This window comes from Crocodylus siamensis, chromosome 14, assembly GCF_052110815.1.
Source record: "Crocodylus siamensis isolate JL-2025a chromosome 14, ASM5211081v1, whole genome shotgun sequence".
NCBI classification, from domain to species: domain Eukaryota; kingdom Metazoa; phylum Chordata; order Crocodylia; family Crocodylidae; genus Crocodylus; species Crocodylus siamensis.
Window position 1 is genome coordinate 5,982,483 of NC_143408.1, and position 23,494 is coordinate 6,005,976.

Genomic DNA, 23,494 nt, shown 5'->3' on the forward strand with positions numbered 1-23,494 from the left:
CTGAGAGGCCATGCACCTGGCCTACATTGTGAGAAAGCGTGATGGAAAGGGGGCGATTCTCAGGGAGGTAGGCCCTCTCCTCCCTCAGTGCCCTTGGACTTGATAAAGCCCTCTTGCAATTCCCTACAAGTTGCTACTCCACAATGTGATGGTTGGGTCTGTAGTCTCATTATCATCAAAACAGCACCTACAAACCCTAACTACAACTAGATCTGCACAGACGAGATGCATAGTGAGATGATTTGTGTTGCCAAGGGCTTACAGGCCAGACGGATGAGGGGTGGGAGGGAAGGGGCCTGCCTAGGACAGTGGTAGAGTCAGGAACAGGAGACAGGTCACTGCTCATGAAGTCTGCTAATAGAAAAGGCACCTAGAGAGACATTCAGCTGAAGCCACGGATGAACGCACCATGTGTGGAAAGAAAGTAGGTGGACATAGGTTTTTGTGGCTCCACTGTGTTGCTGGTGATGATTATACCTGTGTGATTCCAATCAGGTGCTGACCAGCCATCCTGGACCTTAGCAGATCTGCAATCACAGTGGCTGCTTCTGCTCTGAGAGACTGCCGACTTAGTAGTCCAGTGGCCCTGCTAGCCAGCTGTCCTTGGGAGATAACCCACTGACAACTGCAAGGCCAGTTGCTTCAGGCTCTGAGTATACTGGCTGGCATGGGAGATCCCTGCTCTGTAGTCAAGCTCCAATTCCAGCCCTAACCCCCCTTTCCAGCTGCTAATACTTCCCAAACAAGTTCCTTTTGTGCTGAAATTTTCCATGCTGGGGATGAACCAGAGACCATTAAATTTTGATCCAAATCAATTTGCCTGTTTGAATGGATCAAGTGCAAGAAGCAACACAGGTATCCCCCCACATGAACCCAAAGGAGAATCCATTGACAAAATAACACCTCCCCCCTCAGCCCGGTCATCTTTCTGTGCCCCTGTCCACCCTGAACTGCAAATCCCCCATGAAGGGCAGTCCCAGAAACAGCCAGGCAGCTTCACTGCAGCTGAGATATCTGGGAGTTAGGTGAAAGATTACAGGGACTGCAGCATGGGATCTGCCTGGTTCTCTGCTGATTCCCTCCTCACTGATGGGACTAATGGGTAGGCACTGAGGCAGGGGGCAGACCTGCCTAATGGACTGATTGGCATCTGTTCAAAATGCTTTGCTAGATTGGCAATGTACTTAGTGCTGTTGGAGAGTCTTGGAAACAAGGCACCATTTGAAAATCCCTGTAAGTCCAGGCTATAGCTCGATCTGCCACTATAATTGAGACCAGAACAATCTGTGCCAAGGTTCCTTCCCTTCAATTTTGCATGGTTTGTGCCCCAGTTTCTCTCCCACTGAAACCAATTACAAACCTTCCAAATACTGCTCTATATATGTGTGTACATATATGTCCACACCCAAGTGACTTATCAGTCACAAACCTCTAACTGGTTTCTCTTTGGCCATTTCACTTCATCTTCCACATATCCACCCACATAACCTACAGTTGTCCCATTGGATATACTGGTTTGCCGGTAGGATGATGATGTACTGTGGTACTGCAATTAAGAGTAGCGAGTGATTGTGATTAATTCTTGGTTGTTTATAATAATAGGCAGTGATGTACTCTGGTGGTCAGAGCTCAGACCTGTGAGAACAGAGACTCCTATGTGACATAACACAAGACAAGATCAGGCAACAAATTTCGGTCTCGAGAAAAGTGTACTTGTTGGGTTACTCATAATCACAAATGTTCTTGCTTTGAGTTTAATTATGGATGAGATTAAGACTGCTTAGAGAGATTATTTCTATGGGTACTTGCATAATAGAGAACAAAGGTGGCATGAAGGAAAATGCCTTGAAACAACCTGTGGCTCACCCAAAAGTAGATCTCCAGCTTATAAGGGATTGCTCTGCCCTGACACGGAGGGGCTGGGGCCTCGGGGCAGGGGGCTGTGGGTCAGGAGAGGCACTGGGTTGGGACTGGCCATTGATGTTTGCAAATGGGTCATGGTACAAAAAAAGCTTGAAAACCACTGCTTTAAAAGAAAAAACTGTCACTGCCTTGCTCTGTGGCAGGGGTGGCCAAACTTCTTAACCAGTCAAGATTTTGGTTTGCAGCTAAACATGGCCAAGAGCCATAGGGCACAGCATTTTTGAGATGTGCATGCCCCAGAGTCAATGATGTGTGCACAGTGCCCCAGCCCAGAGAAGAATTTGTTGTTAAGCAACTTCTTAGAACAAATAATAAGCAAGAAAGGAAGAAAATCAGGAATACAACGTAATAAATGCAGAGGAGAAAAGGAATGTTTTGATCTTACTACTACTTTCTTCAGGCCTGCCTTTAAACTACATGTGGCTTGCAAGTTGCATTTTAGCCACCCCTGGTTTATGATGTCTCTTAAACAGAAGAATAAGGCACAGCTGGTGTAGCTGAAGTAGACATAACTGCACTGGTTGAGAAGAAGACAAAGCAAAACATTTTAGCAGCAAAAGTGCTGCTAAAATCCTGAATGACCAGCTCCAAACCACAATGGCAGGGAACCAGATGCGGCGGGGGAAAGCTTAATAGAAAACATCCTGAATCTTCATGGAGCCAATTGCAATAGAAAGCAGAGAAATAAAGAGAAAAGGCCTGATTTGCTGCTGCCGTGGTTTACACAAGTGCAAACCAGGCATAAACTGCTGCCTTGCTGATTTAAGGGCAGTTTACATTCACTCTGTACCAACATAAATGATGGCACAGCGTGTAGGGGGCCAGGCTGATGAACTTTGTGAAGGACAAAGCAAGCTAACTCTGGGGAGGATGAGGTTATCTATTCCATAGGGGACTGAGTCACAGAATCATTGGGGTTGAAAGGGACCTGCAGGGTTATCTGGTCCAGTCACAAAGTCATGTCAACACCCAAGCTAGTTATACTAGGATCTAACTAAGGTTATCCCAGATGATTTGGTGAAGGGAGTTGGGGTGATGTTAGGAACACTATGAAAAGTTCAAGTCATAGAATAAGCTGCAAAAAGTAGGCTATAAAGGGCTCTGCAGTGGGGGGAGAATCCTTGAAGTTCCCCTTTGAGCCTGATACTATCAACTTTTGTGTTAGAGCCCAAAGATATTCCTTGCTCCCCTTCCCTCCCCACCACAACACCTTCTGTAACTTCAGCACCTCATCAGGTTACCAGCACTGGTTAGGACACCATTAATGGTTACAATCTGTGAATGCATCACCAGGGACTACTGTTTGCTGTTTCTATTGTGCACACACACCCAAAGGATTCAGCAAAACATCTAGCATCTTGTCCAACCAGTGACTGAATGACAAGCAAGCAGAGCACGCCAGCCGTGAGCTGGAACAGACTAATCCTCCAGTTTAAATTAATCATGCAAGACCTGAGCCAAAGCCTGTAAAAGTCAATGGGAAGATTCTCACTGACACCCACAACCTGTGGATTAGGCCCATGCATGATGAATTCTACTGTTCCAGGGTAAGAAATGCAGTGAATGAATGCTACCACAGGCAACTCCAGGACACTGCTTCTGTAGCCTAGATTTCTGCCTTCCTCAACGGTGAACCTCAAGAGCAAACTCTTGCAAGTACCATCAATGCATCTCCCTCCACTGCATCAAGCTCACCTGGGAAAAATATGTGGCTTTGACACAGAAGAGGGCTCAGGAAGTGAAAACTGCACCTGCATAAGACTTGGATACTGGTGGAAGAATGGTGACAGCAGTTGATCTTGAGGACTGTGTTTGCCCCTTTAACTGATCCCTACCCTTGGTTACTCGAGTGCAGTCTCTGTTAGAAGTAGCAGTTTTTAGGAAAGTTTGCCTGGCCAGCTGAATGCCACTGCTTCTTTTGGATGTGGGCCGCACCCCAGCGATCCAGGTATTTGTCATCGCAGGAGCAGAGGAGTGCAATGAGCTCTGCATGGGGAATGCATTTTAGCATGATCTAGAAAATGCAGAACACACCTGCTTCCACAGAAAGCAATGCCTCTTACTAGGGCCCAACTGAACCGGTCTGAGACCACAGTTTGCTTTCCAGAGGACTGGAAATGGCAGTGTCTGATCCACAAGCAAAAGGATCTGCATTCCAGGAAGGTGCTACAAAAATCAGTCAGTGCAGTATTTGCCACTAGTGGCCTAGCAGCAGCCACCCATAGCAGTGACTTCTAGGTTTGCCTATTGGAGAGCATGAGATAGATGATGCAGTTTGCTGAACGGTACACTGCATGAGTGAATGCTGTAATCACATTCTCCTTGGAGAGAGCAGGAGTGTGTGGGTGTGGGGATGTTTGCTGGGACAAGGTCTGGAAGTGTTATACCATGATATCAGGGCCCAGTAGAAAGGAGCTCTTAGGGACGGGCATAGAGGATGGTTTTAAAAGTGAAAATATGGCCAGTTTACCCAGTGGGGGACAGACATGTAGAAATGAAAAGAATGGACTTGATTCTCCTCTGGCCACAGGCCTGAATATTCTCACTCCCACTGACTTTCATGGAGAAGCTGTAAGTGCCCAGCAGCCAGGAGCCAGCCTATATGCCTATAAGCAGGTCTGAAATGATCTAAATCCATTCCCAAACAGGACAGTGCTTGCAGATGTACTTCAATCCAAAGGGATTAAATTCACCCTTAAACACATACTTTAGGGAACTTTTCTTGGCCTGGGATGATTTGAGTGACTCAACTGCAGAAAAACTGTAGTGAGTGAGATCAGTGCCTGAACCAGAAAAAAAAGCTCTTTCCCTCACTGGAAGCAAGTGTGTTGTGTTCAGTTAGAGAGAAACAATCACTTAATCCCCAAAAGAAACTCCATGCCGTTTACCCTTTGGCGTAATCTGTTTTCACTCTTCATTTCAGTTGTTCTCTCCTGCAAGGGATAAGTTGGTGCAGGAGTCGTGGCTAAAAGGAATTTTACTCAACCTAGTTAGCATCATAACGCTGGCTTAATCTAGAAGTACAGGTGCTAATCCTTTGATGCTAAATTGATATTTAGCAGAATTGTCTAAAAGTCCTAATCTAGAAATCTTAGTTACATTTCCAAAAGTGATTTGGGCACTCATGAGCATGTCCCATTGAAAGCTAAAGGGATGTGAGCTCCTATAAGTCAGACTTTCAAAGATATGTAAGATTTCTGAATGGGTCTAAGCAGAGTGAGGTCCTCAGGCTCCTATTTTCATTTTAGGAGTCTGAATATCCTTGAAAATCTTCCCTTAAAGACCCACGTTCTTTGAAAAATGGCTTCTGAAAATGTCACCTTTCCATTTATTTAGGTGCTTAAGTATGGATTTAGGGCCAAAGCTTTTCACGAGGACTTGTGCCCACCTGGAGATGCCCACCTGAGTTACAGATTCCTCTGTGCTTTTAGGAACTCTAGCCATTGCGGAGTGGCTGTGGCTGGGCTCCTAAAGATTGACACCCCAAAGTAACTAGTCACATTTTAAAAAGCAGGTCTGTGTGTGCAGATGTTAGTATCTGCCCCAACATCTCCCAGTCTGTTCTCATGAGATCCTCCAGCAGTAATGCACTGAGAATGGCAGGGCAGGTTACACACTCAGGGGCTTTGTGATCGGAAGGGGTCTCAAGTAGCTACATCATTTAGCATTACTTGTAGCAGTTACGACAATTTTGGGGGGGGGGGTGTATAAAAGGGATGCAATTTGTACCTAAATCTGGAGTTCTGCCTGGACTGAATTCAGCCTTGGTACAATGCCCTTTGCTGTCAGTAGCACCTGTGCCTGCTTGCTGTAGTGTGGGATCTTCCCCACACCGAGGCTGGCATGTTTTGAGTTAGTGCCCTAATTGAATAGGCCTAGCAGCAGAACAGACGCTGATAGGCATTTGGTCCTGCAGGTTCCCCTGTACTGTGCTGAGGGAACTAGAAGGCAATTCTTAAAACCAGGAAGTATAAAAAATGAAGGAAGCACTTTTATGGGTGTTGAGAAATTCAGGAGTGAGAGCTGTTGAAGGGACATAAATCTACATGAGTTAGGTGCCTCTACATGTGCGGTTAGCATGTAGCAATAAACTTCGGCGCAGTTCGCACAAGAGCTTATTGCTCCTGGGTGCAGTATTTACTTGTGTGCCTATGCTCACAGAACATTGAGCCAGGATGGAGAGGCCTCGGCTGGCAGGAGGCCCACAGCATCAGCCTGCCAGCCTGGGGCTGCTCTGCCCTGGTTCAACATGTTGCGGAGGGGCTGGCTGGAGCAGAGGGTGATACAGCGCAGGGCTAGCCAGCAGTCATAGCACCCTTGTGCCCCAGCCAGCTCTGGTCACCATCTTCACATACATTTTGGTGTAGGTAACTACTCTGCTGTAGGATTTGTTGTCCAGCACTACTATCTTACAGCAGAGTTAATTTACTGTGTCCTAGTATGGGCGCACGTGTAGACAGTGATGCTTTACTGCGGAGCTAATTAGCTCCATAGTAAGGTGTGTGTGTAAATGCACTCACTGTGTCTAATCCAGCTGCAAACCATTGGGACAAGGAGGAAGCATTTTCAGAGCAAGGTTACTCTATCACTGTTTTCTCACTCCTTCTTAGTCCTGGGCTCAAATCCTAGCATAGAGCAAGCACAGAGTGAGGAGTTTCAGCTCTGAGCTTTGCCTTTCCTGTGCATATATCTGCTGTATAAGCCTTGCTGTGGATACACCATGCATGGCAGGAAAGCTGCAGGACTGGAATATCAGGATTTTTAACACTCTGGGTAAAGGAGCATCGACAGAGCTCACAGGGGAGCTCACAGGGAACCTGTCCCACACCTACTGACAGCGGCCAAAGCTATTACCAAATTACTTTTATAGGCAATGAACCTCCCACCCAGCAAGGGACCCGCAGCCAGGCAACAAAATTCAAGAGTCCCTGGAGATAGCAAAAACACAAGCCCACTTCTGAGAGGAGCTTGGTCTATCCCAGCTCCATGAGCTGGTTCCCCCGACAGATGCATTCAGCATCATTTGCCCCACGCCCCCCATTTGCGAGGAAGCAGCTGCACACTCACCGTGTTGTAGTACTCTGCAATGGACCGCGAGTGCTCAAAGTTGCCTTCGCACCAGTCCACTTCTGCGCTGAGGTAGGAAAATATGCTTGGCATTCCTGGGCTGTCTTTGCATAGGGAGAGAAGCTGGTGAGTCTGTGCCACAGAGGAGGGGGACTAACCAGCTCTGCCTGTCCTGCATCTCCATTTCCACATGTTCCACCAATCTGTTCAAGCACAATTGCAATGTCCTCCCTGCTGGCCCAGCCTCTTGGGCTTCCTGATGCATGTGGAAAGGCAGCATGTTCATTCACATCCCTCCACGACTCCAGGAATGCTCATCATTGCTCCAGAAACGCTTCCCAAATGTGAGCCCTGGACCTGCCGCCAGGACCCCTCTCAGCTCTGTTGTCCATCCCCAGTGGCCACCTCTGCTGCTGGTGGTCCTGTGTTTCAACCCAGCTCTGTTTCTGTTTCTTCTCCCTTAAGTTCACTTTCATGGTTATGCAGAAGAGCTTCTCATTTGGGAAACGGGAGTAAAGTCCCTCCCAGGAATGGCTGAGCTCTGCTCCCTGGGTTTATTCTTGTAAATCAGCTGTTCCCCCACAATTTCTCCAGGGATTAATTTCATCCCTGGGCAGAAAACTGGCACAGCTTCTAGGCTGTGCTCACCTCTTGGTCTGAGTGGAGCAAAGGGATTGTGCTGCCCCTCTACACCAGGTGAACTCCACCTTTAGTGCATAGCTTAGCGAAATGATCTTGCCAACAGATAAGAAACTCCTCTGGGTAAATATAGAAGTGAAATGAAGGGGAAAGAAACAGAAATGGAGCTAGGTTGAAATACAGAACATGTGGCTGCATAGACGTGCTGTAGTGACATGCAGCTTCAGTGTGTGCTGATCTGTCATGCCTTTGGAGATCCCAAAACATCACGATGATGACTGACAGCAGAAGATGCCGCATTTTGAAACAGCAGACAGTAGAAAGTGGAACGCTTTGTCTCCTTTCCTGCTTTCTCTTGAAAGCCAAAGGTTGTCCCTGTCCCAAAACAGACCTCAACTTCAGTGTTCTTTTAATTTTTTTTTTTTAAATCAGGTCCATTATTCTGTATTTTGGACTGGCACCCCAAAAGGATTTTTCAACCCCATTTCAACTTTCTGTCCTCTGTGTGAACTGGCACTTAAAAAACTTAGTTGTGAAATGAGTGTTTCATCACAGTAGTTTAGCAATTGTAACACCTTTATGATAAAGTGTGAGCTTTTTAGTAGAGCTAAGTCTTAGGAATGTAACTTCCATTGCCTTTTGATGAAACCTAGAGTTTCAACAGGGATTGATAGTTAAGGGGAGGGCAATCTGAGAGGTGGTTGTCTAATATCAGGCATTTCAATCCCAATACCCCAGATCATTGATCGCTTTCTACAATCTTGGCTGTTGCTCCTAAGTCACTTAGACACTACTGAAAATGCCACCTTAGGTTTAAATACCTGATATCTACAGAAAAACCAACAAGATTTGGGAATCTGAATTCTTTCAACACAATACAAAGATAACAAGTGTTGTAGTTACATTTCTCCATATCTGTGAAGTCTAAAATACAGAATGATAATACTAACCTCACTGTGTCTTACATTTTTAAAGCACCGATAGGCAACAGCCTAATGGGTGAAAATGCTGATCTAAGAAAAGCTTATTGCTACACATTTACAACTTGCACTTTATAAGTGCTCCTTTATAAAAGTGAATGCAGAAAGTCAAATTTTACTCCCAGTTATACCAGTGTCAATCTGAGATAATGGATTTATTCCAGATATACAATGGTGCCAATGAGACCAGTTTCCTCTCTTTGCATTTTCCAAAGGAATGTGAAAGGGAGAGAAATGGGGAAAGCCACATTAAAGCAAATGTATTGTACACAAAGCACAAGCAAACTGAGCCATCCCTCATCATAGTCCAGGTTAATGGACTACATTTAAGACACTCGTGCAGTTCCTCAGCACGAGTGGAGACATAATGATAGAAAAATAAAGAAAATAGAAACAGATTAAAACAATGGGGCCTGATACCTTCTGGCCCAGCACTTCAATGTGGTCATTTGTATCCCAGCAAAGTGCATGTATACCAGCATCATCCTGATCCCATAGCATTTTGCATCTACATTGCACTCACTTCTGCACTGCTGGAAATGATGACATAAGGTGGGAGGCAAGACAGAAGCAGGGCTTCCTGCAGAAAATAGCCCCCATCAAGAATTGGATAAGAGATGCAGAGGAAGCCCAGGTAAAAATATCACAGAAGTCAGAGAAACAAAAGAGGAAAGACTCTAAGCAAATCTGGTGTTTGTGTCTCATACAGGTCTAGCTTACCTGTGCACCCTCTCTCAACTCACGGCTGCTTTCGCACAGAGCAGCAAGCTGCCAAGAGCTCCAAGGTATTTCTGATTGCCAGAGTCCCTCCTAACCTGCTCTGCCACTCCAGTTTTAAAGGAGCGCCTACAGTGTGAGGTCACAGGGAGCCGTTGGCAGGAAGCACCAAATCACTTTTGCTTTGTCTCCAGATGAGACACTTTCCAGATGAGACACAAGCAACACCTCCCATGACACTTTCCAAGTACTATAGAACTGGGCGAGTGAGAGGCTTTGAATTACTGAGCCTTGCCGAGACAGAGGTAGGAGCCGTGGAGCTGGGAAACTGGAAAAGCAGCTGCAAATACAACCAGAAATGACTTCAGCATGTCCGAGCACAAACATTAGCGCTATGCATTTCCCCAAAATGTGCACATATCCTGGTACAGCTGGTTGACAAATGATAGTAATTTTCACCAAAAAGATTGAAAATGTTCAAGTTGCTTCATTCTGCAGAGTTCAAATTTTTCGAGGGGTTTTTTATTCATTACCTTGGGTAGTTTCATGAACCAGCCTTGTCCCCACGGTTTTTTCAGCAATTTGCATTGTTTTCCTGTTTACCAAAAAAACCTGGATTTGGGAACACGGGGCCTTTCTGATGACAGCTTTGAAACCATCTGTGCTAAAATCAATGCTGCCTTTTACAAATGTTTAAAATATTGTTTGCAGCAAAAAAAATGTTCCCTGAAGTCGGCAGTTTTTCACACGCAAAAAAAATCTTAAAAAATTAAAAATGAGTTTTGAACAAAAAAAAGGGATGTTGGGAAAGTTGTGTCCAGCTGCATGTACTGAAGTATGTACAATGCCTACCTGCCTTAGTAACACAGGTATTGGCAGACTGCATTACACCTGTTAGTCCAGCATTTTCTTTCTAAACCATGGTCAGAACCAGCTGCTTGAAAATAAGATTTCAAAATCTTGCAGAGAGCAGTTAAAGGATATCCCTGTTCGAATTTGGCTCATGTCCTGCCACCGGGGAGTTTAGATCCCTGCTAAAACGCGTTGGTTCTGTGTTATTGCTCCCGCTCTGGAGGTGTGCGTTACTTCTAGAGAAATGGCCCGGACGCATCCGGCCTCCCCAAGACCCTGTAGCAATTAGTCCCAGAGGCCAGCTGTGTATTGTGCAGGGAAGTTCTTCTTTTCATCAGTCACAAATCTGCTACCTTTTGCTTTCCCTAAATGCCACCTCGTCTCTATTGCTGCAAGAAGAGGTCAGGAGAACACGTACGTTTTGGCCGATAAAGTCCTTCAAAGCCTGAACTTGCACTTTTGAGCATGCACAAAAGTGCATGAGAAGCATGGCATCTACCTCCTGTCTGAATACCCAGCCTGGAGTGATCACACCCCACCGCTCACACCTGCTGGGCCTGGAAATGACGCAGTGGAGCTCCCTTGAAGGCATCCCCTCCCACCACTCCTGCATGTGGGAAACAGAGATCTCGAGAGTGGCAGCCTCATTTCCCCATTGATAGGTATGGGGAGGGAGTGGATGGGCAGGGCATGCACAGGAAACCACTGGAAGAAACCTTAAGAAACCACTGGAAGCTGCCCAATCCTACCCTCTGCCAAGTGCTCCAATGGACTCATGCCAATATGACTTGGTCCATTTTGTTATGGCATCATTTCTACCCAACCAAGCCAAGACATGATACATGGCAGCCAAACATCAGAGGGAGAAATGATCTGGGAAGAAAAAAACTGTTTTATACGCTCTTTTATGAGCCGCAGTCTTTCTTGCATAAGTAAGTACATCACAAACATGTCCAGGGAGGGGATCCTTCCCCTCTATGTAGCACTGGTCAGGCCACAGCTGGAGTACTGTGTCCAGTTTTGGGTGCCACACTTCAGGAGGGATGTAGATAACCTGGAAAAGGTTCAGAGGAGGGCCACCTACAGGAGGCCTACAGAAAAAACCCTATGAGGACCGACTGAGGGACCTGAATCTCTTCAGCCTCTGCAAGAGAAGGCTGAAAGGTGACCTGTGGCTGTCTACAGACTCATCCAGGGGGCACAGCAGGAAACAGGGGATACAACGTCTACCGGGGCGCGCCTTGAGATCACTAGAAACAATGGCCACAAACTGAAGGAGAGCAAATTTAGACTGGACATCAGGAAAAAAAATCTTTACAGTGAGGGTTGCCAAAATCTGGAATAGGCTTCCAAGGGAGGTGGTGCTGTCCCTTCCTTGGAGGTCTTTACGAGGAGATTGGACAAACACCTGGCTGGGGTCATCTGACCCCAGCGCTCTTTCCTGCCCAGGGCCAGATTCGATGATCCCTTCCGACCCTAAAATCTAAGAAATCCGTGCAGAGGTCATTGAGTCCAACTCCCTGCCTGAAACAGGATCATCGCTATCTAAACCAGCCCATTCAACAACCATAATCTAAACTCTACATAAGACTATCCTCAACCCTGACACAGCACAGACCTAACACCCTAACCTGCCACAGATAAAGCAGGGGAACCACAGCAGCCAATGTCCCGTGTCTATAAAATGTTGTCAATATAGTCTAAAGAGGTCCTGGGTAGAGGGCCATGACGCCCGCTACAGAGGAAGGTAAAACCCCTCCAGGCCAGGCCAATCTGACCCCAAATATGGCTACTGCTCTGACCCTGAACAGAGGGGCAAGACCTTCTAGGCAGGAACCTCTGGCTTTGCTCCTAGCAGGAGAATAGCCACCACTCAGTTGAAGTCCCCAGCCTTTGCTGTAGCCAACATTCAATGCCTCTGGGGAGGCTTAAAAACACTATGACACATATAGCAGAAAAAAAGCTGGGGTGGGAGCAACCAGCAAAGCCCAGAAGCATGGGACATACCCATGGTAGAAAATGAGCCTAGCTGCACCTAGATCATCCCTGTCCAACCCAGCAAACTGGGATCAGGTTTGCTTGACACAACATTTTTCATAAATGCATACCAGCCACTGGTGATCAGCCTTTCTTCCCCAGATGCTTGCAAATGGACTTCTTTAGGATCTGGTCCAGTAACTTCTCAGGTATTGAGGTGAGGTTAACTGGTTTGTAGTTCCCCAGGCCCTCCTTCTTGCTGTTTTTAAAAAGGGCACTACTTTGGCCCTTTTCCAGTCCTCAAGATCATTGCCAAGGGCTCCAAGATCCCCTCTGCTAGTTCCTTCAGGACCTAGGATGAAGCTCATCCTGCCTTGCTGACTTGAATTCATTCAGACCCAACAAAAGCTCTCTGGATCATCTGTTATCTCCTCCCTCAGCTGCCCCCCTTCTTTATCCAGATAATCCCTATTAGGTGTCTGGCAGCTTAATTATTTTTGTGAAGAGGCAAAGTAGCTATGGGTCACAATTGCAATGATTTTTGCAATACGTAGCCTTTCATTTGAAAACTGCATTTCTCTGTAGGAAGCTAGGGGAATGTTGCAGTTAGAGAAGGATTTGGGCCAAACTGTTGTAGCAAGTCAATGGCAGATTGTAGACTGGAATCCAGGAGTCCTATCTCTCAATGCCTGCCTGAAACCATTAGATGCTATCTGAATATAGTCATGATGGTAGCCCCTGTTAGCAGTCTAATCTATTTTTGTATTTACTCCTACCTCCTTTGCATGTTGCCTTAGCTCAAGGCATGCAGGCTCATGCTTTCAGATGCAAATAGTCAGGGCTTAGTCTCTGCAGATGACCTGCTCTACAGGAGTTGGTATCTCATCTTGCATATATTTAGAAGTTAGAAAACATTTCTTATCCCTTATCTCCCCTGGGAAGAGGTCATGCTTTCTAAGATAGAAATCATACTGTGCGCTGCCTGGAAGTAGTAATAACAGCATAGGTGATAAGTAGTAATAACAGCATAGGTGATGCATAACAGGGACTTGGGGGGGGGCACATACCCCCACTCAACAGGGAGCTCACCAGCTCTGCCCCTGCTGCTGCCAGCGGTGCCTGTGGGTGCCCCCCCAGACTCGGGAGGCACCAGTCATCCATGAATGGGCGGCAACAACCAATCACAAAAGACTTGACAGAGCCAGAAAAAGCTCTCTTATCATCTCCATTCTGTTGGGATCACCAAGGACCAGCTTAATTTCTTAGTGTTCATTTAAGGAGGCCTGTAAAATCTGCTGCTCTGCACAGAGTAAAGACAGTTGGAAAGCTCCAGAAAAGACAAACAAGGCAGATCACACCCTGGGCAAGGTGTGGCTTCTGTATCTAATCGGTAATCACTGACCCGCTTGCCTTTTACAATATAATTGTAACTGTAGTTACGCAAACCAAACTACAGCTCCTCAGAATGTTCTCAAGCCAGTATTTCATTGCTGCTATGGGCAATTTCCCACTGAGCCAAGTACCATCAGCTGTATTACATAATTGACTACATTCTTTATAAGTTACACCTGTAGCCTAATTTACTCAGATAAACCTCATTTTTTTTATGCTGGTGAAGATTTCAGGCCAAATACTCCAATGAGTCAAATAAATAAATAGCAAGAAGACCTAGTGCTATGCTATATTGCTGCACTCTAAGAACACAGCTTGGGAGGGAGATTCTCCCTGTGCTCTAGCATCTAATATTGGGCATTTGTCATGGGGTTGCCCAATCACAATGCAAGAAAGCAAACATCATGGATATTTCTGCTTCTGTATCCTCAGGGATTAGATATTAGCCATTGTTCTATGCAGGAATACTTGTCTCCCTTTCCCTAGAATAATGGGCACATTCATTTGATGGCTGAAAATGGCTAAATGAGAATGGGGAAATAATTGTGTTATTAGTAATATTAAGGGCTGAATTAACACATAGGCAAACTAGGCACGTGTCTAGGGCCCTGAGCTGTGTGGGGCCCTGGTCCTTCTCTTCACAGCGGTGGCTCGAATGGCCCCATCCCTTCCCTTCCCTTCACCCCGGGGTGAGGAGGGGGTCTCAACTGGCCTGAGGCCCACATGTTTGTTTGCCTAGGGCCCACTAAAGGGTTAAAATGGCCCTATTAATATTGTACTTGCACTTGGAAACATCTATGGTCCTCAGTGCTGGACAGACATAGTGGAGAGTTACCATCCAGGAAAGTTCAGTTTTAAATAGACAAGATCTGCAGAGAGTGGAAAGATACCTTATCCAGCCCCATAGCCTTTATATGTAGCTGTGAAATGGATGATGATCCTTCTTTTCTTTGGAACAGCAGATGTTACATTTAACCAGAGCTAAAAAGAGATGGAAATAAAAGGACCTCTGAGCCTGGAACTTGAAGTTATACATGAAAAAAACTTTATAAATGTATATAAAAGCACTTATATAAGGATTGCCAGTCTCCTGTTATAAAGCTGGGGAAGATGTAGCACAGGGCAACGAAGTGGTTAACGCAGAGTCTCGAGTGCATGAGTGGCAGCAGAAGTCCTAAATCCTAATACCCACCAGGCATTGTCCGACTATTGCCTCAATGACAAATTGCCCCTGTTTTGACTTGTCTGACCATCACCTGAGGCTTTCAAGGATGAAGAGAGACTCATACCCTGGAGGAATTCTTATCTGAACCACTTCCCTCTACTCTCTGCCTTGCCTCATATTTCAGCTGTCCCAGGGCATGGCCTGGAACTGAGGTGCCATCCTGCAGGAAGCCATACTGTAACAAGGTGGTTTGGTTCTTCAAGTGGGAGCAGATAGGTTTTGGTAGAAACTCAGCTGCTGGTGGTCAGTTAAAAGCCCAAGGGTGAGAGCAGGGAGCCTGAGCTAAGGGAAAGAAAAGTCCAGGAGCAGGAGACTAACTGGACAAGCTCAAATCTAGACAAGCTCAATGCTACAAAGTTGCTGGAGCAAAAGGGCCAGCTGGAGAAGGGCTATCAGATTTTGTTTGCTGATTTGTTAGTTTGTGTAAGGTCTGTGTTTGCATTTAAAAGGACTAGCTGAAGAGCTCCGTGGGGTAAATCCAGGCTGCAGGCTCACTAAGCAGCTTATGCACCCATCAGACAGCAAGCTTTTATCATTATACCATGCAAAATGGTCACCTGTCTGCACGGTTGCATTTGCCCTCCGAACCCATCACATTAAACTTATCGCACAGTAGTATCTAGAGAGTCCAACTGTGAGTAGCCCTGCTTGGAAGGATTTGGCATCTAAATAAACCTGTGAGAGGCAAAACAGAACCCAGGCTGCACAGCTCTCAGCCTAGCGCTCAGCCAAGAGTAGGAAGAAGCAACAGTGCTACCCAGCGGACTTGTAGCAGGTTGATAATTACCATCAAATTATGTTCAAAAGCAGATTAGCCATTGGAGGAGCTTGAAGCTTCTTTTACCTCTGGGCCACCCACTGGATCTCAGCCCAGACTGGTAGACACCAAAGGTTGTTTCTATCAGAAGTCGTGTTAGTGGTTTGTGCCTGTGTGGCATTCATCATCTGATCCCTGTGGTTCCCCTGACAAAACAGCCACCCTGTAGCTGCCACCGTTCTCAGTCATCAGTCCCACAGTTGGCAGTTTTAATGAGAAAGTCAATGAATGCATGAATTGCAAAGACTAAACTCTTCCTGGTGCACCAGCTGTGAAACTCTGCTGTGGGAAGCTCAGTGTTGATCAGTGGGTGACTACGCTCCCTGGGGCTGTGTGGACTAGCTTCCCAAAGGGCTCGGCACCCGACAGTTGTCACTGTACCACTAATGGTCTGATATGAGCCTCGTGCACCACCGTGCTGAGCTGTTTGGAAAATCTGACCCCAAATATGACTGAATTGAATACCCACCTCTCTCTCACCCACCTGGTCATATAAATTCAAGCTCATTTTTACTGCAATAGCTTGCTGATCCTCAGATGCTTTCATTGCCTCCTGTTTTCTGGCATTCAAATATTACAAAGCCCTCTAAAGAAAAGCAACCAATAAGCAATGTTTTTAACTCTCGCAGGTGATTCCCTGGCTGAATTTTATGGGCCAAAGCCCACAGGCCAAAAATCAGCCCAGGCCTGTGTAATTTGATTGGCTTTATGAGAGCTGGGTTTGCCTGAGCTTGGCCCAAAGAAGGAGGTGAGCAAATCCGAGGCTCCTTGCTCTGGTTCAGACAACAAAAGCTCATTTCTTCAAGCTCACTCAGGACAGTTTGGGGCAACCTCCTTTGCACCCCGATCTGCTATCTGTGGTAATTGCTCTGTGTGTGTCCTTTCACAGCATCTGTTGAAGTGAGCCTGGGCTTATTCTGTATATATGAGGTCTAAAAGCTTATTCTGCATATACGAGGTCTATAAGACAAATCTCCCCTGCCTTCTGTGGTAATTACTAAAATGCCTGGCTTGACTCTGATTCTTCCCACGCCCTTCGCAGTGAGTGTTAAGGGGTCACAAAATAGATATGATCTGGGGATAATGCGTATGGTGGGAAGGGATGGCTCTGGAAACTAGGCCTTTGAGCTAAACCTTTACACAGACCCAGAACATAATTTTATGAGAACAGGTTTTCAAGCCATGATAAGAATTGGTAAATAGAACTACCTATGCCCATCCCTAGGGCTCCACTGCAAAATGTTTCCCAAGAACTAGAGGAGAAAGTCTCCTCCTATCTCTTGAGGTTTTCTCTGCAGAATGCTGCTTAGGCAGTGCAACAAAGCAAACAGGGTGCACCGCTGTGACAACCTGGGGACTGGCCAGGCATAGCGTATACATGCTCACTAACATTAGACTTCATAGACATTAGGGCTGGAAGGGACCTCAGAAGATCATTGAGCCCAGCCCCCTGCCCCAAGGGCAGGAAGTCAGCTGGGGTCAAAGGTTCCCAGCAAGATAAGCATCCAAACGTTTCTTAAGAGTCCAGAGTAGGTGCCTGCACCACCTCTGGAGGCAGTCTATTCCAGGCCTGGTCTGTGATATTTTTTTCCAAGATCTTCCCAGGGATAGAGGTCAGGCTGATAGGCCTGCAGTTCCCTGGATCTACTTTCCTCCCTTTCTTGAAGATAGGCACAACATTGGCCTTCTTCCAATCTTTGGGCACTTTACCAGAGCGCCACGAGTTTTTGAAGATCCTTGCCAGGGGCTGAGCTATGATGCCTGCCAGCTCCTTACTACCCTGGGGTGCAAACTGTCCAGACCAGCTGACTTGAAGGTGTTCAGCCTCTCAAGGTGTTCCTTTACATGGTCTACAGTGATGTAGGGTATCAATTCACCCTCACCCTGGCAGTCTCGCACCGTGTTAAGCATGGTGGTCCCTTTGGGTTGGTGAAAAACTGACGCAAAATACCCATTAAGTAGGTTGGCTTTTTCCTGGGTGTCGGTTGTTAGTTGTCTCATTTGGTTTAGCAGGGGTTCATTAGGAAGCTGTTCCCATGGCAGTGGCTGTATCATGAAATGCCTTTATGTCAATGTGCTGCCAAGGCCTTTAGTGTGTACCCATAAAACTAGGGGTAGTGCAGAAGACCCAACTTCTACAGCTGTGGTTGGACCAGCAATGGGTTGGGTAAGATCAGACTGTAACTGGGGAACCAGCTGTATCTTACATCTCAGGAAGTGGATCTGGGAGTGGCAATTCCCCAGGTTTGATGAAGGGCAGAGTTGACAAGGGGATAGTTAAAAAAGGGAGCTTTTGCAGGGACATACCGGGGTAGAAATGATTGATGACCATGCTTTTGTAGCAGGGGAGTGGGGTGGATGGGAGGGACTGATACAGATCTGGGACCAACTAAGATGAGTGAAGCTGGAAGGACTTCATTGTTCATAAGTACACAAGCATGGAGCTGCACAGAAGGATTCTGGATCAGCCCTCACTACCTGTCCCTAGCCCAAATAATGCTCCAGAGAGGGGTGGAAAAAACAGGTGGAGAAATGAGGCAGGTTTTTGTGTATTCTTGTGCTGGTAAGCAAAGAGCAAGGGGTGTTACCTAATCTTTTGCAGAATCAGTGGGTTTATACCTATTCTGGGTGTAGTCCAGTCAATCTGTAGCCCAAAATGCCCCCAGGGCTCAGGTTCTGGGAGAGGATATGTAGGCTCACTAGAAGGGGGAGGCAACCTCAGGACTACCTTATCATGGGTCTGGCTGGCAAAGATGTTTCTCATGTCTGCGTAGCTGGGGGTTTTCCTGCCCATAGCTCACCCCAACCTTGGTAATGACCAGGGATCCTGGTTTTCTCTGATTTAAAAAAATCCCCAAGTTTCAGTTAACAAAGTAACTGCAAATCCACATTTTCCTGTGATTTAAATGAAACATCACTACACACACACACACACACACAATTGGTGTTTCATTTAAATCATGGGAAAATGTAGATTTGGGGTTACTTTTTTTTAACTGAAAATTGGGGATTTTTTTAAATCAGAGAAAACCAGGATCCCTGGTAATGACTCAGTGGCTGCAACATCTACTACACAGGTGGTCACCTTCTGTGTCTGTCCCACTGTGTACGCTAAGAGCAGGGTCTTGCCTACAGAAGAGCTTGCAACCTGGTTATCCCTCCTATCATTTCACTGGGATCTATTCCCAATACTAGTCCCTTTGGGGCTCTGCCATTCCCATGACTTCTCTATGCACAAGGGAAGGATTTAGTCAGCTCCATTGCAGGGCACTCTCCATCTCACATTGCTTTGGGAATGGCTCCCCTTGCTGGCCACAGCACATCTGTGCAGTTACATGAATGCCTAGGAAGGCATCACGCTGCAAACAGCTCAGGGACAGTTGTTCTGTGGAATCTAGTTTAATCTGACCTCCACTGTCCAGGTGGAAACTAGCCCACATGTCTCAGGAAGGATAGAGAGGAAGGGAAGTGGGTTCAGGGCACGAGGCAGCTCTGGGCAGCAGGAGGAGACTTTCCTGTTGCTGTTCTACAATGACCCGCTTTACGATTTCCTATCCTTCCCCTCCCAAGCATCTGGTACCAGCCATTGTACCAGAGACAGGCTCCTGGACTGGATCCCAAAGCGATCCTGGTAGATGGAGAGTGGCTAGTGACAGATGTATGGGTGAGGATTCAGGGTTGGTAGGTGTTAAATTGGATCTCAGGACTCGCCTGTATGAAAACTGGGTGTGAAATAACTACATTAATAAAAGAGGATAGGTAATGTCATGACAAATGTGTCCTCAGGCCTGCTTGTACTGGAATAGCTGCAGATGGGTATCATGATCAAGGTCATTACTTTGGTTGCAGGTCCTACATAGCCCAGCCCTTCCACTGATGTCATTTGTAGGGGGAAGTTGCTAAGTGAAGATAAGCTTACAGAAAGAGAGCTTAGGCAGTTAAGTGCCTATACAGCCATGGTTCTCAGCCAGAGGTACCCCAGGGGTGCATTAAGATCCTTTGAAGGGTGCAGAGGGGTGTCAGGAGATAAGCAGTTAAGCAGAGGCTCAGACTCATCCGTGTCTGACTGATCTCCCACTCCCCTGCCTGGCCCTTCTGCAAAGAGGTAAGCACTGTAATAAATAAATTCCGTTTTTGCTTTGGGGACAGACACCTTTGTTGCTCTGGGTTTATTGGTTTTTCACTGGTCTTTCTCAGTCCTGTCCCCTTCTGGCTCCCCTATCACTCTCTCTCTTTCTCCTCCCTTCTCTTGTCTTTTGTATTCTGATTTTTCTCTCCTTTCTTCATATTTTTTCACAGCATCTGATGAAGTGATCTTCAGCTCAAGAAAGCTTGTGCTATAAATATCTATCTGCTTTGGTTAGTCTCTAAGGCTAAAAACAGCCCACTTCTTTAATGCTGCCCTGATTAGGCCTGGCTTCAAAACAGACACACAGCTGTTTATACACTAGGCTTAAATGGCAATTGATTGTCCCAAGGCAAAGTGTTAATTTGAATAATTCACAGGTACTTAGTGTGGGAGAATGGTCTTGTCAGGCTGTGGTTTGAATCAAGCCAAGTTGTTTATTTTTAGCTTAAGGTACAAAACTACCCTGCCTCCTACTTGAGTCAGACTAACTATTCTGGGTGAGCATTTTCAGGCCAAGATGATGGGTGGAGAAAGAGGGAGGGGGAGCAGAAAGACACAGTTGTCTTCTACAAAAGAGCAGGAAACAACTCCTAAAAGAATACATGAATGGGACCTCAGAACAAATAGGGATCGGTAGGAGGGGGGGAGCATTGGAGACATCTCCCAGCATGCCTCCTGGGGAAGGACCAGGGTCACAGAAGCCTCTACGTCTGCTGGTGAAGGTCATGGTGGAGGGGAAGGTCAGGCCAACTTTCCTTACCAATAGGATCATTTGAAAAAGCCCAGGACTTTGCTCTATACTGTCCTGGATCTCAACACTCTTGCAAAGGAGAGTGTACTTGCTCTCACTGTACCGATGGGAAGTGACTGAGCTGGTGTCACCCAGAACCAGGGATACAGTACAGTTGTCCTGAGCCCCAGACTAGGTCTGATGAGCCACACTGACACATCATTGATAAGGTGCAGCCACCAGTGGGACTGTGTCAGAAACACACTGACTTGGCAGGATTTTACATACACGGGGCATGGATGTGAATGACTGACTGTAGCAGCAGAGCAGTTAGAGAGGTGCATCCTGGGGACCAGCCCCTCCACTGGTGTAACTGGCACTATACCCACTTACACCTGATCCTATATCTCAGAAAGGATATGCATGCTTCCCCCAGTAAAAGCGGTGAAGGGCTCGAGAATGCTGTCCACGGAGAGCCCCGTGGGGCAGATGACGGTCCCGAGTGCCAGAGGTTGAGCACTACTGTTTTAAGAGAATCTCGTGCAAATGTTAAGATCGCACCCTAAGCCCAACCCAATCCCTCTCACCCCAGAGTGCCCTTGAGAGAGACGACCTCAACAGCTGCCAAGAGACTTGGCCAAGAGCATGGGAGGAAAGAGGTGACCAAGGGAGGATCCAGTCCCTGAACCTTCCCCCCCTCACAAAGACCAGGTGCATGTGGAGGACAGAGCTGTTTCTGTAATGTTTCTGTAATTCGTGTTGGGTAATGTCCAGACGCAGATGGGACAGATGGTTGTTTCACCTGGATCCCCCGGTGAACTCATATAAAACTACAATCCCCTACATGCACCTGGACTGCACGTGGCGTTAGGTATCTCTACGTTTCAAACTGGGGTCTTTTTTTTTATGCCTGAAGTATCAGGAGAGCCTAGCAGAGCCCACTGCCCTGACCCACCACAGTTGGAAGTGGGTCTTGCTTTCTAAAACCGCTTCTGGAAGGCTCCCAGCACCCGGAGAGCTTAGATCAGGGTGGGCGATTATTTTGGGTGGAGGGCCGCTTACTGGGTTTTGGTAAGCCAACAAGGGCTGCATGAGAGGCAGCCCAGGGCGGAAAAATATTAATTTTCTAATTTTTGGGGGGGCCCCACAGGCCGGATAGAATGGCCTGGCGGGCCACATCTGGCCCCTGGGCCGTACTTTGCCCACCCCTGGCTTAGATGGATGCCACCACAGGGCCTGCTGTTGCATTGTCCTTCCTTTGCTCAGACAAAGGGCTGGACATGCCATTCACGCTGCTCCAGGTGCAAGGATCCTCATGGGGAGTTTGTTAAAATTTCCCCTGGAATTCGAACTGGAGCCCGACACCGACCCGTCAACACTTTAGGAGCTGATTGCTCAGCAAGTCTCTAAGGAGCCCAGCTGAGAAGGTGCTTAACATATTTGTGCAGCCATTTTTTTTTCCCAAATGAAAAATGATTTTTCCACCCAAAGGAATTTGTCTAATGAGAAAGGCTCATTGTAATGGGATTTTTTTTCTCCTGATTTCGCAGCGAGAAAGCCAAAGAACCGGCTGGTTTTGTTCCCAATACCCTTCATCTTCATTTTTCCTCTACTGAAACTAAAGGGGGTGGGGGAGGGAAAATAAACCAGGGAACTCTTCAAATATTCGGTTCATATGATAAAAAAACCCACAAGAAATTTCGAAGAATATGAAAATCAGTTGATTCATTTACCATCTTCTGTAGAGTATTGGTGCATGTCCTCAGCAGCCAGGGGCAGCCTCTCTCTTTAGTTTAGCTGACCTGCCTTCTCCTTTCTCCTGCTGGTCACCACCCCATTTTCTGGGCCCTCTTTCCCAGGGCTGGATCCCGGTTCTGTGGGGCTCTAGCCCCTGCCCGCCAGTACTTGAGGGCGCAGCTCTGTGCTCAGTCGGCCTGAGCACGGGGAGGTTTCTGTCTCTGCAAGAGATGTGAGATTTTCCAGTCCTAGATTCATCTCCGGGGACCAATGCTTTAATTCAGTGCAGCCGCAGGCCCGGATGGGGCCGTACAGACCGAACGTCTGACCAGGATGCGGGCAACAGGGGCTATCGCTGACCCCTTTAGAGCTGTCTGCGCTGCAGTTGTCCAACCTTTTGGTAGCTGCTCCAACAGCGCTTGGTGGTTTGATGTGAACGGATGAATCGCTCTGTATGCGGCTGGGCTAATAGCAAATGGCTCCTCTGTCTGGAAAACCAGCAGCCAGTTGCTAACGGAAGCCGGACGCCGGGTCAGATGAGTAAACTTGCTTCTCGGCCTCTTCCGGGCTGAGATCAAGCGTAGCCTTATGCTTGCCTGGCGAGGGAAACACCGTGACCATGGGGCGGTCTTTGTAGCGGCACTGGGGAAGACCGCTCGCCTGGCACGGGGATAGCACCTGCCAAGGGGATGGGTAGGAAACCTCCCAGTGAGCTGCTGGAGTGGGAAGGTCTTGGCTTTAAGCCGACTTTATGGAAAGGGGAGGCTCCTCCCTGGCTCACCCCGGGGGCCTTTGGCTGGGGGCATCCGAACCCACAGCCTCCAGGCTTGGGCCTGCACGTAGGATGCCCACCAAAAATTTTGGAAACGTCTGAAGCCCCAGGTGGGGGTGGAGTAGGGCCACACGTGACTCTTGGATCTGGACTCATTCGGCTTGAAATACGGAAAACGACCAAAAACAACAAACCTCCCTGCAAAGGGGTCAGTGATGGGTCCGAGCTGGGGTTAAGCAGTCACGTTTAGGGACACGGACACAACTGGCAGGCCATAGGACAGTCCGGATTTAGGGCACGATTAGTTCCTGCACTGTTATAAATGGGGGAGGGGTTCCTGAACCAAGACCCGAGCCCCTGTTTTCACCAAAACTGAGGCAGAATTTTGTACTCGGTCAATTACAGCCGAGTCACAGCGCTGCGCTGAGGCATTTATGTGGTAAACAGCAGCCGTATGGATGTGGAAGGACTTCTTCGAGGCGACTTCGCGGGACTTTCTGAAGGCCTCCCGGCTGCACTCCTCGCAGGGCTCGCGGC

At 47.2% G+C, this 23,494-nt stretch overlaps 1 protein-coding gene across 3 annotated transcripts in view; it reads right to left on the minus strand.

The window, feature by feature from the left end:
• ACER1 (alkaline ceramidase 1) overlaps nt 1-23,400 on the minus strand; it is a 39,589-nt gene extending 16,189 nt beyond the window's left edge. The window contains exon 1 of one of the 3 annotated variants that reach the window (XM_090027570.1): nt 22,182-23,400. In XM_090027570.1, coding sequence (XP_089883696.1) covers nt 22,182-22,184 — 3 coding nt within the window. In that variant the 5' untranslated portion in view covers nt 22,185-23,400. Of the gene's footprint in view, nt 1-6,990; nt 7,095-14,437; nt 14,490-22,181 lie in introns of those variants that run through there. The other 2 variants (XM_090027569.1, XM_090027568.1) reach the window with 2 other exon arrangements.
• Nucleotides 23,401-23,494: the final 94 nt, after the last annotated feature.